The sequence below is a fragment of the Acinonyx jubatus genome, chromosome A2 (genome assembly GCF_027475565.1).
Source record: "Acinonyx jubatus isolate Ajub_Pintada_27869175 chromosome A2, VMU_Ajub_asm_v1.0, whole genome shotgun sequence".
Taxonomy (NCBI): domain Eukaryota; kingdom Metazoa; phylum Chordata; class Mammalia; order Carnivora; family Felidae; genus Acinonyx; species Acinonyx jubatus.
The window spans coordinates 108,874,414-108,894,102 of NC_069383.1; the positions used below are offsets into that span (position 1 = coordinate 108,874,414).

Below are 19,689 nucleotides of genomic sequence, written 5' to 3' on the forward strand. Positions count from 1 at the left end.
CATATTTCACACAGATGGATCTTCCTGATGAAGAACCAGATCGACTAAGCAATCGACTGTTGCAGTATGACCCCAGCCAAGATCAATGGACAGAGCGGGCGCCCATGAAGTTCTCTAAGTACCGATTCAGTACAGCCGTAGTCAACAGTGAGATTTATGTTTTGGGTAAGAAGAAGCAGATTGCTAAAAGAGTATAACTACTTTTATTTTCCTGAGCAGTTCACCTCAGTAAAAATGACATATTCTTCCTTCCTCTTGCATCCCAGTTCAGATGTATCTATAACTAGCCAAAAATGTTCTTTTGTTTCTTGTTTTTCTAGTGCAGTCAGATAAGATTAAATGAAAGTCCACTGACTTATTGAAAGCAAAATTATTTGTATGGAATTTTCAGGTCCCTTGGAATGCAAGAACAGTAGTGATACATCTTTATATATACTATCAACTAAAATATTTTGAAATGGGAATAAGCCTTTGGCCACCTTTAGTTGATGAAATGTGGGTTTTAGCAACCTTGATTGTCTCTGCTTATAGAAGATTCAGCCACTATAGGTAAGACACCAGTTATGCCAACCCTCTTCATTTTGCCTCACCTACCAAATTCCTGTAGAGGTATTATCAAATAATTCTCATCTGAATGCATTTTTTTCTTATGTCCTAAATATGTGTGGTCTTGTCCTAACCAGTAGGGAATGGTGTAAGACTGGTTCATACCCACTAAAGTGGGTAGAAATTCTAGAACATCTCCTAAGTTTCCCCTCTCCTTCACTTCTTTTTTCCTCTTTTATTATGTCCTTGGCTCTTCTACGCAGATTCCATCACTTCCTCTCCCTCTCCCACTGTCCTGCTCCTGTGTGGGAAAGGGTGAGACTGGGACAAGGAAGCGGACTTGGCTGGTAAACTGATAAGTATGCCAGTATTGTTTATGTCATCTCATCCACATTGATGACTAACTGGAAAAAACACAGGGAAGGTGATGGGTACCAAAGAGATGGCAAAGAAAAAACACGAGATATGGGCTCAGAGCAAACCAAGCATTTGAATAGCTTTTTTTTTTTTTTTTTTTTTTTTTGCTAAAAGGAAGCCATTATCTCTTGGCTGCCTGCACAGCATGAAGCAAAATAATTAATGCACTCAAATATTAATAGTTTTATAATTTTAAGAACATTATGCAACATAATTTACAACTACCTCAGTTATGAGACTCGTAATTATAATCAAGTTTTTCCTCTGGAAATATATCTGTTACTTGGTAATAACCATATGCTGTGTCATAGGCCCAGAAGAGACCATATCTAAACTAGAATAGATTGCCTAGGACAGATATATAACTCCGGGGAGGGAAGGGCCGATCTCCTAATTATATTAAAGTTGGAGGCAGTCAAAAGAGGGATAAAAGTGATGGATCAATTGAACAAAAATGAGATTTCCCCTAATGTGGAGCCACGACTAGGCTAGATGTGGGATAAAAATGTAAATTTTTGTTTGTTTTTTGGGTAAGTTAGATGGGGAAAAGGAACCTTAGAGACAAATTTTGGAGCTTATGCTTCTTGGCACAAACAAATGTCCACAGCTGAATGAAAGGAGGTAGATGTTAAAGGACCCATAAGATTTGGGTAGGTGAGGAGAGAAAAGAGCCCACCCGGGAAGAGAGATCATGTGGAGGGGCAGGAAAGAAAACGAGTAGGGAGAAAGCATAAGCAGAGGTTTGGAGGTGAGAATGAAGGTAGTAAGAATAGAGAATGGAAGGAGAGTGAGTAAATGAGCCTACCAGGAGCAGGGAACTGTGGGAGATAGAGAGTTTACAGGTAAGTTGGGAGCCAGTTACAAAGGCCTATAGTAGAGAATTGAGAATAGTAGTAAGTAGTGAGAAACCATGCAGAAGCAACATGATTAAAGAATGTTTGGGGAATGTTGGTGAGGCAAGGATTAGAGAACAGATCAATGGTGAGAAGAAACTAGATATGGAAAAGACCAGTCAGGAAGGCTTTTGTAGTAACTTAGAATCTAGTTTCTGAATATTCAGAACTGAGAACCCGTCTCATAATCACTCAAATGAAAGCCACCCACTTGTAAGATTCAAACCAAAAAGGCAACGTTCCCACCATTCGCTACTTAATACCCAAATGTACTTATCAGCTTTGAAATGGAATGAAGTTCAGCTGTTTAAGGACTTTTGTGGTAGCCTTAGTTCAAATATCATTGTTTATAGTATGTGTAACTGGAATTTGGGCAAATACCATATAGAACCCTAAAGCCTTATCAGTGTCAATGGTTCACACAGGAGCCTTACAGTCATTTGTTACTTGTTTTAGTGAAAGCCCTGTCTGCTTTTGGGAATCTATATGTGCCCCACTGTGATGGGGGTCACTGCCAGTTACTATAACAATAATCCCTCCCCCTGATACCTGTAATAGACTTAATTTCTTACTATCTCCTAGTTAGTCTAGAGGCTACCCCAAAATAACAACCTCTGAAATCTCCTTTACCATAGAAGCAGTGTGGTAAAGTGGGGAAGGTACCATCTTTGGAATTGAGTAGATTTGGATTGAGATCCTGACTCTACCATTTATTACTTACATGTCCTTGGCCTAGTAAATACATGTATATTTTTTTGCTAACATTAAAATTGGAATGCCTACCTCTTATTAGAGTCAAGATTAAATAAAACAAGGTATGTAAAATCCCTACAATGTAAGTATTCAGACATTATTATAACTACTGTATTTTTTTAGCTCCTTTCTGTTACAGACACTTTGCTGAATTCTTTGCATAAAGAAATTCACTTAATGCTTATAAAAAACTGATACAGTATTAACTCTCCTGTGTGGAACACTAGATATCTAGACTATCTAGGTATTTCCCAGTGGAAATACCAAAAAAATGTTGAGAAAACATGTTTTAAATTTTCTGAGAAGCTTCTGCACTTTGTGTGGCAGTAAGAATTTAGCAGGCCAACAGCAAAGTGAAAGCAGGAGGCTTCCGGCTATTGAAGAAGTGAATGAGTTGACATCCTCTCCTCAATAAGCAATTATAAAACCAGAGTTTTCGAAACAACCCTATCAGGTCTCTAGAAACCAACCAAAGATAACAAATTGAGAAGAGCTTCGCTTCTCAAAACTGCTGAACTTGACGTGAGTCTTCAGGCAATCCTTGGCATTCTTTCCTGAGCTGCCCCAATTTCCCACCCCACTTGATTCAGCCCGATGCTTCTACCAAACTGGGCTACCTATGAAAACTAGCATCTCTGTTTGATGGGGGGGTGGGGGGGGTGGGGCTGACATGTTTGGGAGTGAAGGGTGGGAAACCCACACTCACAGTGACAAATGGGAAAAAGCTGCATCTCTCCTAAGCTGAGCTTTTAGTCCTGGTCAGGATAGCAGCAGACAAGAGAATTAGCCAAAAATTTAATAGGGATCTTCCAGGGAAATCCTGGAAATGAGAGTCATGGAGGGGCTTGATAAATGCTCCACACATCCTTAGAGACTAGGGAAGCTATGCAGACATGCAGCCCAGAAGAGGATACAAGTTCTTCACACATTCCTGGGCGACTGGGAGGCTGAGCACATGTACAGAGATCTGAGAAAGCCAGGCAGAAGGTTAAAGTCATGGTAGACTCGAAAACTACCTGAGCTTTGAATGTGCTCCCAACCTACACATAGACCCACCCAGCGAGGCTGGAAGCCTTACTAGTGTTTGACTACAAACAGTTAGTCATTGAGGAGACCTAAGCCATGAAGAAATAAGAGTAACCCCTATGCTGAAGAGAGAGAGAGAGAATTTTAAAAAATGAAGCAGAGACAGAAACAAACCACAGGGGAGGCGTATTCAATCTGAGCAAATTACTTCAAACAACAGCAACAACAACAACAAAAATACCCTAGGGGTGGAAATAAAATTAAAAATTGCTACAATATATTATTTTAAATGTCTAGTTACCAGCAAAGATTTACAGCACATACAAAGAAAAATAAACAGGGAAGTGTAACCCATGCTGGGCAGGGGCATGGGAGCATTCAATAAAATCTGTCTCTGGGTGGCTCCTGATGTTGGATTTAGCAGGCATTGGCTTCAAAATAGCTTTTTAAAAAGTGTTTTTTAGGGGTGCCTGGGTGGCTCAGTCGGTTGAGCGTCCGACTTCGGCTCAGGTCATGATCTCACAGTCTGTGAGTTCGAGCCCTGCGTCGGGCTCTGTGCTGACAGCTCAGAGCCTGGAGCCTGTTTCCAATCCTGTGTCTCCCTCTCTCTCTGCCCCTCCCCCAGTCTCACTTTGTCTCACTCTGTCTCTCAAAAATAAGCAAATATAAAAAAAATTAAAAAAAAAACAAAAAAAAATAAAAAGTGTTTTTTAGAGAGCAGAAGTGGGGGAGAGGGACAGAGGGAGACAGAGAATCTCAAGCAGGCTCCACTGTCAATACAGAGCCCGACATTGGGCTCAATCCCATGACCCTGGGATCATGACCTGAGCCAAAATCAAGGGTAGGATGCTCAACCAACTGAGCCACCCAGGTGCCCCCAAAGTAGCTATTAAATATATGTTCAAAGAATGAACAAAAATAATTTTTAATGATTTTTCTTCTACCCAAGAGGTTCATCAAACTCCAAGTAAGATCAATCACAGAGATCCTCACCTAAACGCATCATAGACACATCATTGAAAAAAATCATAGACAAAAAATTATTACAAGCAAGGAAAAAAATGACACACAATATACGACAATAATATGCTCAATAGGTGACTTATCAGAAGCAGGGGAGGCAGCTCTTCAGTAAATGGTGTTGGGAAAACTGGACAACGACATGCAGAAGAATGAGATTGGACCACTTTCTTACACATACACAAAACTAAATTCAAAATGGATGAAAGACCTAAATGTGAGAGAGGAAATCATCAAAATCCTAGAGAATAACACAGGCAGCAACCGCTTTGTCTCTGCCAGAACAATTTCTTACTAGACATAAGGGAAGGGAAACAAAAGCAAAAATCAACTATTGGGACTTCATCAAGACAAAAAGCTTCTGCACAGCAAAAGAAACAATCAACAAAACTAAAAGGCAGCCTACAAAATGGGAGAAGATATTTGCAAATGACATACCTGATAAAGGGTTAGTATCCAAAATCTATAAAGAACTTACCAAACTCAACACCCAAAAAAACCAAATAATAAATGGGCAGAAGACATGAATAGACACTTATCCAAAGAAGACATCCAGATGGCTAACAGACACATGAAAAGATGCTCACTTATCATCAAGGAAATACAAATCAAAACCACAATGAGATACCACCTCACACCTGTCAGAATGGCTAAAAGTAACAACAAAAGAAGCAACAGGTGTTGGCGAGGATGCAAAGAAAGGGGAACCCTCTTGAACAGTTGGTGGGAAAGCAAACTGGTGCAGCCACTCTGGAAAACAGTATGGAGGTTCCTCAAAATAGAACGACCCTACAGTCCAGCAATTGCACCACTAGGTATTTACCCAAAGGATACAAAATACAGATTCAAAGTGGTACATGCTCCCCCGATGTTTATAGCAGCATTACCAACAATAACCAAACTATGGAGAGAGCCCAAATGTCCATCAACTGATAAATGGATAAAGAAGATGTGGTGTGTGTGTGTGTGTGTAATGGAATATTATATATAATGTGATATGTATATAATGGAATATTACTCAGCCATCAAAAAGAATGAAATATTGTCATTTGCAATGACATGGATGGAGCTAGAGAGTATTATTGCTAAGGGAAATAGAGAAAGACAAATACCAAACGATTTCACTCATATGTGGGATTTAAGAAACAAAACAGATGAACATATGGGCTGAGGGAGAGAGGGAAACAAACCATAAGAGACTCTTAATGATAGAGAACAAACTGAGGGTTGACGGAGGGAGGTGGGTGGGCAATGGACTAGACGGATGATAGGCATTAAGGAGGGCACTTGCTGGAATGAGCACTGGGTATTGCATGTAAGTGATGAACCACGGAATTCTACTGCTGAAATCAATATTGCACTGTATGTTAACTGACTAGAATTTAAATAAAAATTTGAAGAAAAGCAAAAAGAAACAGTGGAGGCGAGAAGGCACTGGAATAATATATTCAAAGTGTTACAAGGAAAAATACTCAACCAAGAATGCTTCTGGGCCTATCTTCTATGTCCAGCAAAACTATTGTTTTAAAATGAAAATGTAGCAAAGACACTCTCAGATAAATACAGAGATAATTTGAGGCTCGCAGACTTACAAGAAATACTAAAGGAATACCAAAGAAATACTAAAATAATTCAGATTAAAAAGAAATATACCAGAGTAACTCTAATCCACAGGAATAAATGAAAAGCACTGGAAGTGATTAAAATGTAGGTAAACATAAAAGACTTGATACATATTTCTCTTTTTCATCTCAATTATTTTCATGAAATAAGAGCAAATAAAGCAATAATTATGGGACTATACTGTTAGATTTATTACATATGTAGATTTGGTACATATAACAATATTAGAATTAGAGGGAGAGGAAATAGAGATATATTGGAACAAAGTTGCTATATTTAAGGCAGTATTAACCTGAAGTAGATTGTGATAAAGTAACACACATATTGGAATTTCTAGAGCAACTAAGAAAAGATTCAAATAGTTTAAAAATCAAAAGAATTAAAATGGTACACTTAGAAAATGATAAACACAAAAGAAGACAGTGAAGGAGGAACAAAGGAACAAAAAAGATATGAGACCGAAAACAAATAGCAAGATGGCTATTAACTATATAACTATATAAAAAAATTACATTAAATGGGAATAGACCAAACACGTCTATCAAAAGGCAGAGATTTCAGACTGAATCAAGTATGGTATCTATAAAAGATACTTTATATTCAAATACATAATAAGTTGAAAGTTTTACTATTATAGAAAAATACATACCATGCAAACTAACTTTAAGAGAATTGAAGGCAATATATCATTATCATACAAAATTGACTGTCAGAAAAGAACTACAAAGAGAAATTTTGTAATAAAATGGTCAATACAATAGGAATATATATCAACTATAGATGTACCACACCCAAAAACAGAGCCTTAAAGTATATGAGGCAAAAACTAACATGAAAAATAGAAAATCACCATTGGAGATTTATATCCCATCAATAATTGAAGAACCAGACAGAAAATCAGCAAAATTTTAAAGACTTGAACAGCACTATCAACCAACTTAACTTAACTTCCCTGACATTTACAGTACTTGCATATAACAATAGCAAAATATACATTCTTTTTAAGTGTACATGGAACATTCTGCAGGTTTAATCATATGCCAGGTCATAAAAACAAGTCTCAACAGATTTTTTTTAATTGAAATTATTCAAAATACATTTTCTGACCATAACATAATTAAATTATAAATCAAAGACAGAAAAAGGAAATCCTCAAATATATGGAAATTAAACAGCATACTTCTAAATAACCTTTAGGTAAAAAAAAAAAAATCACAGAAAATAAAATATTTTGAATTGAATGAAATCAATATCCCTCATGACTATAGATTCAAAAATCTTTGAGAAACAATTAGAAAATTTAATCTAACATAAAAAAATGATTATATGCCATAAAAACATCCTTAAGAAACAATGAGCAGACTGAATCCAGCAGCATAAAAAATGATTATAAATCCCATAGCCAAATAGGATTTATCCCAGGAATACAGGAATGCAAGTTTAGTTCAATATCCAAAATTTAGTGTAATACCCCATATTAATAAAGGATACAATCACCTCAATAGATGTAGAAAAAGCATTTGACAAAATTCAGCCCCCATTCTTGATAAAATTCTTAACAAATTAGGAATAGAAGAGAATTCCTCAGCTTGCTAAAAGGTGTCTATGAAAATCCTACAGCTTAGGTGATCTTTCTACTTAAAAACAGGGAAAGATGTCTGTTCTTGCTCCTCCTATTTGACATTGAGCCAGAGGTTCCAACCCATACAATAAGGCAAGAAAAAGAAGTTAAGGGTATACAGATTAGAAAGGAAGAATTAAAAAAGCCTTATTCACAGGTTATATATTATTGTGTGTAGAAAATCCTAAGGGGGGGGGGGAGGGAAGAAAATCCTAAAGAAGCTACCAAAAAAAAACAAAATGTAAAAAGAAAGAAAGAAAAGAAAGACTACTAGAGCTAATAATTTTAGCCAAGGCTGCAGGGTAAAGAGGTCACAAGATATGAAATCAGTATACAAAAACTAATTGTATTTCTATGTGCTAGCAATGAACATTCCAAAAATGAAATTGAGGCAATAATTCCATTTCCAGTAGTATGAAAAAGAAAAAGATATGTATGAATAAATTTAACCCCCAAATTGTGAGAATCCTATGCAGAAAACTATAAAGCACTCCTGAGAGTTAAAGATCTAAATAAGTAGAGATATATTCGTGATTATGTATCCGAAGACTCCATATTGTTAAGATAGCAATTTTCCCCAAGTTGAGCTGTATATTCAGTACAATCTCTGTGATATCCTAGCATTGTTTTTCAGTTTTTTGTCTTAAATCTTTTTTAATTTTAATTTTTATTTTTATTCCAATAGTTAATATACGGTGTTATATTAGTTTCAAATGTACAATGTAAATTTCCCCAATTCTATATATTACTTGGTGCTCATCAAGATGAGTGTACTCTTAATCCCCTTCACCTATTTCACCCATCCCCCCACCCACTTCCCCTCTGGTAACCATCTGTTTGTTCTCTATTAATAAGAGTCTGTTTGGGGGTTTGTCTCTCTTTTTTTTTTTCTATGTTCATTTGTTTTGTTTCTTAAATTCCACAAATGAATGAAATTATATGGTATTTGTCTTTTTCTGACTGACTTATTTTGTTTAACATTTACTCTCTAGGCCCATTATGTTGTTACAGCTGGCAAGATTTCCCTTTTTATGGCTGAATAATTGTCCATTGCATGTGTTTACCACATCTTCTTTACCCATTCATGTATCAATGGACACTAGAGCTGCTTCCATAATTTGGCTATTGTAAATAACAAGGATTGTTTTTAAAAATTGACAAGCTAATTCTAAAATTATGTGAAAATATAAGTGATGTAGAATAGTCAAAAGAATTCTAAAAAAAGAAGAAAGCTTGAGAACTTAACTCACTTCAAAAGCCTACTACAGAGCTATAATAATTAAGATATAGTGGTATTGGCCCAAGGACAGGCAGCTAAATCAATAGAACAGAAATGAGAGTCTAGTAATAAATTTTTGTATTTATAGTCAATTGATCCTTGACAAAAGTGTCAAGGCAAATCAGTGAGGAATGATGAACTTTTCAACGAGGATGCCAAGACAGTTAGATCTATATGCAACCTAATGAGCTTAGCCCATTACCTCACACCATAGCAAATTTTTAAAAAAGGGTGGGGGCGTGGGGAATAAACCACAAACAACTCAATATGGATTCCAGACTTAAGAAAACAGGTGAAAATGTGATGACTTTGGATTAGGCAAAAATATGAAACTAAAAGCATGATCCATAAGAGGAAAAGGGTTGAATTGGACTTCATCAAAATTTTAAAAATTTTGCTCTTCAAGAGGCAACATTAAGAAAAAGGAAAAGACAAGCCAGAGACTGGGAGAAAATATTTGCAAATCATGCATCTGACACAGATTTGCATTCAAAATACAAGTAGCTTGTAAAGAATTTTTGCAACTCAATTATAAGAAAATAATCCTGTTTAAGATCAGCAAAAGAATTAGGGGCACCTGGGTGGTTCAGTAAGTTAAGTGTCTAACTCTTGATCTCAGCTCAGGTCTTGATTTCAGGGTTGTGAGTTCAAGCCCTGCATTGGGCTCCACACTGGGCGTGAAGCCTACTTAAAAAAAAAAAAGGGGGGGCAAAAGATTTGAATAGACATTTTACATAAGAAGATATATGCCTATCTGGGAAGTACAAGAAAAGATGGTGATTTCTCACCAAACACCATGGGAGCAAGAAGGCAGTGGAAAAACATTTTTAAAGTGTTAAAAGAACTGTCAACATAGAATTCTATATCTCATGAAAATATCTTTCAGAAGTGGAAATGAAATACTTTCAAGGAAAGCTGAAATTTATGGGAGTAGATTTACTCTAAAAGAATTGCTAAAGGAAGTTTTTCAGAAGGAAATGATGACAGAAGGAAACTGGAAACATCGAGAATGAAATAAGACCAATAGAAATGGTAAATATCTAGGTAAATATAATAGAAAATTCTTCTCCTTTTGAGTTCTTTAGAATATCTTTAGTGATTGAAAGTAAAAAACTACATTTTCTGATTGAGTTTTCAATGCATTTAAATATAATACATGAGATATATTTATATAGTATAAAGAGGGAAGGGTAACAGGACTTATAAGGTGGTAAATCTTCTACATTCTAATTACAATGACACAATATTAATTCTATGTAGACTATGAAATGTTAAGTAATTTTTAAATATCCAAACCAATCACTGTAAGAACTATAGTCATAGATACAGTCAAATCACAATAATATATTAAGATGGAAAACGAAAAACTGTTCAAGTAATCCAAGAGTAGACAAGGAAAAAAAGAGGAGCAACAAAGAGCAGAAGGAATAAACAGAACACAAGCAATAAAATAATAGACCTTATTCCAGCCATAAAAATACTTAGTAAAATGAAAATGGTCTAGTGACACCAATCAGATGACATAAATTGTCAGGATGGATTAAAAATAGAATGATCTAACAATATGCTGTCTACAAGAAATCCACTACAACCATAACGATGTAAATAATTTAAGAGTAAAAGGATGAAAAATATATATGATGCAAACACTAATGAAGCAAAGTCTGGAGTGGCTATATTAATGTCAAAGTAAACTTCAGTGCAAAGAATATTACCAGGGATAAAGAAGAACAGCACATAATGATAAAATTATTACCAGAAGATATAACAATAGTAAATATGTATGCACCTAATAATAGAACTTCCAAATACGTGAGGGAAAAACTGACAGAACTGAAATGTGAAATAGGCAAATCTACAATTACAGTTGAAGATTTCAACACTCCTCTCTCAGCTAGAACCAGTAAACAGAAAATCATAAAGAATATAGAAGAACTCAATGCCCCCATCAACCCAACTGGATCTAATTGACATTTATTGACCATTCCATCCAAAAAGAACACATGGAACATTAAGTGCACATGGAATATTCACCAAAATAGAACATATCTTGAGTCATTAAACCTTAACAAATTTAAAAGAAGTGAAATCCTACAAAGTATCGTCTCTGACCATGGTGAAATTAAACTAGAAGTCAACAACATAAGGATAACAGGAGAGTCTCCAAACACTTGGAAATTGAGCTATACACTTCTAAATAATCTATGATTCAAAGAAGAAGTCTTCAAAGAAGTTAGAAAACATGTTGAGCTGAATGGAAATGAAAACACAATATATCAAAAATTATTGGGGCAACTGGGTGGCTCAGTCAGTTGAATGTCTGACTCATAATTTCAGTTCAGGTCATGATCCCAGGGGTTATGGGATCGAGCCCTGCATTGGGCTCTGTGCTGAGCATGGAATCTGCTTAAGAGTCTCTCTCTCTCTCTCTCTCTCTCTCTCTCTCTCTCTCTTTCTCTCTCTCTCTCTTTCTCTCTCTCTCTCTCTCTTTCTCTCTCTCTCTCTCTCTTTCTCTCTCCCTCTCTCTCTCTCTCTCTCTCTCTCTCTCTCTCTCTCTCCCTCTGCCCCTCTCCCCTGTCTGTGCTCTCTCTCTCTCTCAAAAATATTTTTTTTAATTAAAATTATGGAGTGCAGCAGAAGTAGTGCTTAAAAGTTAATTTATAGCATTGAGTGCGTAAGTGCTTAAAAAAGAAGAAAAGTCTCAAATCTCTAAGTGCTAGCCTTAGGAAACTAGAAAAAGAAGAGCAACAGAAATCCAAATCAAAAAGGAAGGAAATAAGAGAAGAAAACAATGAAAGAAGAAACTGAAAGCTTAAAAAAAAAAAAATAGAGACAATCAATGAAACCAAAGCTGTTTCTTTGAAAAGATCAATAAAATGAATAAACTTCTAGCAAGAGTGACAAATAAAAAGAAAATTAAGGGACAAACTACCACTATCAGAAATGAGAAAGGGCATATCACTACAGTCTCCACAGACATTAAAAGGATAAGAGAGCAGTGCTACAAACAACTCTAGACACATATACTCAACAACTTAAATGGACAAATTCCTTGAAAACCGCAAACTACATAAAGCCACTCAAGATGAAATCAGTAACCCTAAACTATTAAATGCATTGAATTCTTAGTTTATAACATTCCAAAAAATAAATTGCCAGGCTTACAAGTTTTCACTGGTAAATTTAACTGAACACTTAAGAATGAAATAACATCAATTCTGCAACCTCTTTCAGAACAGATAGGAGGAGGAAACACTCAACAACTCATTTTATGAGACAGCTTTACCTGATATGAAACCAAAGATTATACAGAAAAAGAAAACTACAGACCAATATTTCTCATGAACATAGACACAAAAATCCTCAAGAAAATATTATCAAGTTAAACCTAGCAATATATAAAAAGAATAACATACCATAACCAAAAATGAGTTTTATCCTGGAAATGCATGGTCAGTTCAGTATTCAGAAATTAATCAATGTAATCTACCATATGAAATCTATAGAAGAAACCACACAATCATGTCAACGGATGCAGAAAAATCATTTGAAAAAAATATAACAACCATTCATGGTTAGAAACTCTCAGCAGGGGCACCTGGGTGGCTGAGTTGGTTAAGTGTGTGACTTCAGCTCAGGTCATGATCTCGCGGTCTGTGAGTTCGATCCCCACGCTGGGCTCTGTGCTGATGGCTCAGAGCCTGGAGCCTGCTTCGGATTCTGTGTCTCCCTCTCTCTCTGCCCCTACCCTGCTTGCACTCTCTCTCCCTCAAAAATAAACATTTAAAAAAACAGTTAAATAAAAAAGAAGCCCTCAGCAAACTAGGGGGAGAAGGGGAACTTACTCAGCTTCTCAGAGAAACCTGATAAAGGCAACCTATAAAAAAGTTACAGTTAACATTATTCTAAATGGGAAAATTAAATGCTTTTCCCCTAAGTTCATACATAAGACAAGGATGTCCACTGTCACTGTTCAACATCATACTGAAAGTCTTAATGCAATGAGGAAAGAAAAAGAAATAAAAGGCAAAAGAAAAAGAAGAAATAAAATTCCCTGTTTTCAAATAACATCTGCATAAAATCATCTATGTAGAAAATCTCAAGAGATCTATTTTTTAAATTCTTAGAATTAATGAGTTTAGTGTCAATCTTATTTCTATACATCAGCAAAGTACAAAACCAAAATTAAAAAGACTATTTACAATTGCTCCAAAGAAAATGAAATATTGATGTATAAATGTAACAAAACATGTACAGGAGCTATATGCTAAAATTACAAAGCAAATGCTGATGAAATCAAAGAGGATTGGAAGACTCAAACTAGTAAAAATGTCAGTTATCCCCAAATTGATCTAGAAACTTAATGCGATGCAAGTCAAAATGCCAGGAATTCTTTTGCAGCTATAGACAGTCTGATCTAAAATTTATATGGGTAGACAAAGAAACTAGAATAGCTAAAACAATTTTGAAAAAGAATAAAGTTAGAAGAATCACGCTGACTATAAGATTTTCTATAATGCTAAAATAATCAAGACAGTGTGGCATTGGCACAAAGATAGATAGATAGATAGATAGATAGATAGATAGATAGATAGATAGATAGATATACATCTATGGAATAGAATATAGAGCCCCCAAATTAGGTCCACACAAGTATGGTCAATAGGTTTTTGACAAAGATGCGAAAGAAATTCAATTAAGAAAGAATAGTCTTTCAACAAACAGCATTGGTGTTCTAATGAACTTTTATAGATTCTGTCTTTGAAGATTTGGCATCCATTGGTCACAGAGCCAAACTAACTGCCCAAAGTTACATCTCTCCTGCATTCTGGCTTTTGTGGATGCTTGAAAATGATATTACAAATCTCCAACCACAATTTCTAACATCTGTGTTTCTCTTCCTGCCAAATAGTGGCTATCTCTACCTAACAACTTCCTGCCATAGAGTAAAAAAACAAAAGTTTGTATCCATGCCCTTCCCTTCTGCTTCCTGACTGACCCTGGTTCTTTTCCCATCTTTGTGGCATGACATGCCCCTTTCTCTCAGGAATCGTAACTAATAAATTCTTATTTCAATGTCACTGACCTCTCTATGTCATCACCCAGTCCCCTCTATAAATTAAAATCCTATACAATCAAGACAATTGGAACAACTGGTCATATGGAAGAGAGAAAAAAAAAAGAATTTCAGTATAAACCTCAGAACTTACCCAAAAATGAACTGAAAATAGATCATATATATAAATGTAAAACACAAGAATTTAAAACTTCCAGGGTAATAGAGAAGAAAATCTTCATGACCTTGAGATACACAGAGTTCTTACATATGGCACCAAAACCTCAATCTATGAAAGAAAATATTGATATATTAGACTTTATCGCAATTTAAAAGTTTTGCTCTGTGAAAGACACTGTTAAGAAAATGAAGGCACACTGTAGACTGGGAGAAAATATTTGTAAATCATATATCTGACAAAAGAACTTTTGTCCAGAATTTATAAAGAATTCTCAAAACTCAGCAACAACCATAACAATAAAAACAACCCTCAGCAACAACAAGAAAATGAGCAAAATACATGAACAGACAATTTACCCAAAGAGGATATGAAGATGGCAAATACACAGATGATAAAATTTTCAACATTATTAGCCATTAGGAAAATCAAAATTGAATAGGAAAATATATTATTTACAATAGTATAAAAATACAAGTGTTCAGGAATAAACCTAACAAAAGCAGTACAAGTCCTCTTTGGAGAAAATTCTAAGACTTTACTGAAGACATTGAAGAACACTCCAATATGTGGAAAAAAACATGATACTCATGAACAGAAGGGCTCAATCTTATAAATATGTCAGTTTTTCCCAGAATATAGAGCAGCCTCAAACTTTGAACTGTTTTTTTCAACTTGACAGGCTGATTCTAAAACATTAAAGTATAAAGGATAATAATAGCTATCTTTAAGAAGAATAAAGTGGTGGGGTACCTGGGGGACTCAGTCGGTTAAACATCTGACTTTGTCTCAGGTCATGATCTCACTCTCCATGAGTTCGAGCCCCGTGTTGGGCTCTGTGCTGGCAGCTCGGAGCTGGAGCCTGCTTCAGATTCTGTGTCTCCCTCTCTCTCTGCCCTTGTCTGTCTCTCTTTCAGAAATAAACACACATGCACAAAATTAAAAAAAAAAAAAGAAGTAAGTGGGATGGCATCTTGTATCAAATATTAATACATATTATAAAGCTGTAACATTAGAGCAATGTAACATTTGCATAAGGATAGGCAAATATTCCAATGGAACAGGAAAAAAACCCTAGGAACTTGACATCACAGACACAGTATTGAAGATCATCAGAGAAAGGTTGATAAATGGTGCTAGGATAATTAGGTATATGTATGGGGAAAAAATGAAATTACAACAGTATCTACTATTCACAAAAATTATGTATATTCTAGATTGAACAAGACCTAAATCTGAAAGGCAAAACTATAAGATGTATTACCTCTTACAAATATGTCTTTTAGACCATGTACATTTCACATAATTAGTAATGTAGTTGGATTTAATTTAACCATCTTGCAACTTGTTTTTATATGTCCTATGTTTTCTTTGTTTCATTATTCCTCTTTTCCTGCCTCCTTTTGGATTGATTATTTTTATTCTGTCTTTTAAAATTATACATTCATTAGGGGCGCCTGGGTGGCTCAGTTGGTTGAGCGTCCGACTTCAGCTCAGGGCACGATCTCACAGTCTGTGGGTTGAAGCACACCATCGGGCTCTGTGCTGACAGCTCAGAGCCTGGAGTCTACTTCGGATTCTGTGTCTCTCTCTCTCTCTGCCCCTCCCCTGCTCATGATGTGTCTCTCTCTGTCTCATAAATAAATAAAAACATTAAAAAAATTTTTTTTAAATAAAATAAAATTATACACTCATGTAATTTTTCAGTAGTGGCCCAAGGATTTCAATATGCATTCTGGACATTGGAGTCTGCCCTTCCATTAATCCTTTTACCACTTCTATAAGAACCTAGCAATAGTTTAACTCTACTCATTGTACTTTTGTTGTCATACACTTTACATACCCTTATTTTGTGGTTATTGTTTCTGCTGCTGTTGTTGTTTAAACAACCTTTCATAGCTATCCACAAAATTGCTATCTCCAGTGCTCTCTTCATTCCTTCCTTACATTACAGGCTTCCTTCCAACCTTCCAATAAAGAGCAATTATCTTTAGTCTAAAGAATTGTCTTTAACATTTCCGATAGTGCAGGTCTGCTGGTAATGAATTCTCTTGGCTTTTGATCGTCTGCAAATGGCTTTATTTTGTCTTCATTTTTGAAGCAAATCTTTTGCTGGTTAGAGAATTCTCAGCTGGCAGATTTTCTTTTCGCACTTTAAATATGTCAGCCTGTTGCATCTGGCTTTCATGGTGTCTGTTTAAAAGCCAATAGTCTTATTGTGGTTCTTTTGACGGTAATGTATGCTTTCTGTCTGGCTTCCTTTAAGATTTTCTCTTCATTTTTGTTTCCAGTGATTTCACTGATGTCTGCCTGAGTGTGATGTCTTTTTTTTTTTTTCCCCATTCTGTTTGGGGTTCACTGAGCTTTTGGAATTTATAGATTAATGTTTTCATCAGTTTGGGGGAAATCTTTGGCCCTTATCTTGTTGAATATTGCTTCTATTTTATTCTCTCCCTTCTCTCCTTTTGTAAGACTCCAGTTAGCTGTATGTTAGACCTTTAGATGTGGGCCATGTGTCCCTTATGATCTTATCTGGATTCTCCTTTCCTACTTTTTTCTTCCGATACTTCAGATTGAATACTTTTTTTTGAACCATCTTCAGATTCACTACCCTGTCTTCTGTATTCAGGCTGCTGCTAACTATCCTATGAATTCTTATTTTCAGTTATGATTTTTGTTTGTTTGTTTGTTTGTTTGTCTGTGTGTTTCCAGAATGTCCACCTTACTCTTTTTCATAGATTCCAGTTCTTTGGTGCATTTCTCCAATTTTTTCATCCTCTTTGTCAAAGATCTTTTCCTCTTTTTTTATCTTCTTAAACAGTTATTTTGTTGGTCTGCTAATTCCAGTATTTGGATAATTCGTGAATCTGCCTCTATTATGTTTGTTTGTTTTTTTTTTTTTCTTTTATCAGTCCTAGTTCCCTGCCTACTCACATGTCTGGTAATTATTCATTGTATGCTGAACAATGGAAAAGAACCAAAGAGGTTCCCAATGCTGTCCTCCGCCAAGAAAGAGTCTGCCCTCATTGGCAAAACACAGCAAGGGACTAGTCACCTCAGTGTGATCAGGGGTTAAGCAAGGCCAGGGCTGGGTCGCAGCCTTAGTAACACTTAGTTCACCTGTTGTTTGTCCCTGTTCCCTGGTCATGGTCCTTCCAGGTTTTGGACTGAGAGCTTCATGGATCTCTGTATCCTCTCTCCTGAAAGACTATGGAGATTCAGCTCTTCCCTTCAGATTTTTTTGAGCTTTGCTAATTTTTTTTTTCCTTCCTGAACAGCTTCAAAATCTGACAACATCTCAAAAGGAAGACCTCTGGCTTGTGCCAGGGAACCTCACTTCAGTCAGATTTGGTCTTCTACATACCATGCAGCTCTAAGAGGTTTCCCTCTGACCATTAAAAGTATTTGGCCCAGAATCCCAGATTGCCTTAATAACTCAGCGTTTCTGAGTAAAGAAATAGCCATGTGTGGGAAGTTCCTCTTTGCAGATCCTCTGGTTTTCGGTTTGTCACACAGCCCGCACAGCTGCCCCCAGCCCCCACCCTGGTTTCTCTTTCTCTCACTACAGTCTCTCTGTGTCCAATCCAGTTCTTTGCCTCAGTCCAGAATTAACACGTGCCCCAGGTGTAGAAAATGGCCCAGAAAGGGCTCTTTCCTCTCTGGCGTTTTCGTTCATCCAGTCTTTATTGTTTCCACACCTCTCTAACATCTCTAAAAATGTGATTGTTTTCAATGTACTCCTGTTTTACTAGTTGCATTAGGGTCATTAACCTGCCATGACCTACTACTACATCGCCCCAAGAAATGGAAAAATTATTGCTGTGATTCGTTTTTTTAGACACAGTTCCTTTGTATGAAATGTTTGTGTTATGATTTTGTAAAATGGGAAATGGGAAAGAACAAGGTCTCAGGGTAAGTACCCTATTCAAACTTAGTTATTAAATGGCGGAGCAGAATCAGAACCAGTCATCTGACAAGAGAGCCTTACTTTTGGCCACTGTGCTGTTCCTTCCTTACAGCAGGGTTACTGACTTTGGTCCTGTCATTCAACTAAGACTGCTTCAGTAGCCCTGGTCAGTGGTTAACAGAAGCCCTTAGGGAAGTACCTGGTTCTGTCTGTGCCTTGAGTCAGCTGAGGGTTTTCCAACGAGTTATGTATTGGATGCTGCTGGCCTTGCAACTCTCTGCCTTCAAGGTTAGGGCTTTCAGGTTTCAGTAGTTCTTTATCTCCTGCCAAAAATCATAAGCGAGAGACTCTCCACAGGGGCTGACCTAGGAAATCTGGTTTACCACTATGCAAGCATATAAGTTCTGTGATGTTTTTCCATAACTGGAAGAATGAGATAAATCATAAACTCGTATGCTCTAGCCAAGATCATGACATCTCGTATGTAAGTCCTGAATGAATAGGACCTATAGCACTTCTCACAAAATCCAAGCTGAGAAACAGAATGATTGATTTTTTTCTTTTCTTTTCTTTTTTTTTAAGAGAGAGAGAAAGAGAGAGGGACTGAGTAGGAGAGGGGCAGAGGGAGGGAAGGGGGGAGAGAGAGAGAGCGAGAGAGAGAAAGAGAGAGAGAGAGAGAGTGAATCTTAAGCAGATTTCATGCTCAGTGTGGAGCCTGACATGTGACTTTATCCCATGACCCTAGGATTATGACCTGAGCTGACAATTAAGAGTCAGATGCTTAACCAACTGAGCCACCCAGGTGCCCCCAGAATGGTTGAATATTTGAAGTTAAAGTTCTAACTGGGTCTTTTAAGAAATTCTCACTCTTTAGAGACTGAAGCAAGTGAGATCTCTATTTCTTTCCATTACCTGTGATTTAGTCACTACACTGTTGATGTGTAAGCCAGATGGTGAGCCAGAGAAAGGAAAGGAGCTGAAAATCAAATTAGCTACTTTTGCCCTCTGACTTAATAACTTTTATATGTGGTTTGCCAAGGCAGTAGCTAAATTATGGCTTGGGTAAAATGTGGATTTTTATTATCTATGCTTTCTTTCTTCTGACTTAGTATGAGAATTTAAGGATTGGCTTTATAGTGGGACCTATTGGGTTTGGATAAGAATATAATGTGGTTTTTCTTACCTTTGTAGTATTTAAATTTTGTTTACTGCCATCTGAGCCTGATATAGTAATATTTGCAATATGTACAAAAGTTAAAATTATAAACCCATTATCAGATACATGGTTTGCTAATATTTTCTCCCATTCCACAGGATGCCTTTTTACTGTTATTATCTTTGTTGTACAGAAACTTTTAGCTTGATGTAGT

At 36.3% G+C, this 19,689-nt stretch overlaps 2 protein-coding genes across 9 annotated transcripts in view; one reads left to right on the top strand and one right to left on the bottom strand.

Annotated features, from left to right (window-relative positions):
- The window catches only part of MGLL (monoglyceride lipase), a 247,223-nt gene that overhangs the window by 212,665 nt on the left and 14,869 nt on the right, over positions 1-19,689 (bottom strand). The window lies entirely within an intron of this gene.
- The window catches only part of KBTBD12 (kelch repeat and BTB domain containing 12), a 76,734-nt gene that overhangs the window by 14,625 nt on the left and 42,420 nt on the right, over positions 1-19,689 (top strand). For all 8 annotated transcript variants that reach the window (XR_008296973.1, XR_008296974.1, XM_053218844.1 and 5 more), the window contains one exon: positions 15-165. Coding sequence is in view for 6 of the 8 variants with exons in the window: in XM_053218844.1 (XP_053074819.1) it covers positions 15-165 (151 nt within the window). In the remaining 2 variants the exon portion in view is untranslated. The remainder of the gene's footprint in view (positions 1-14; positions 166-19,689) is intronic.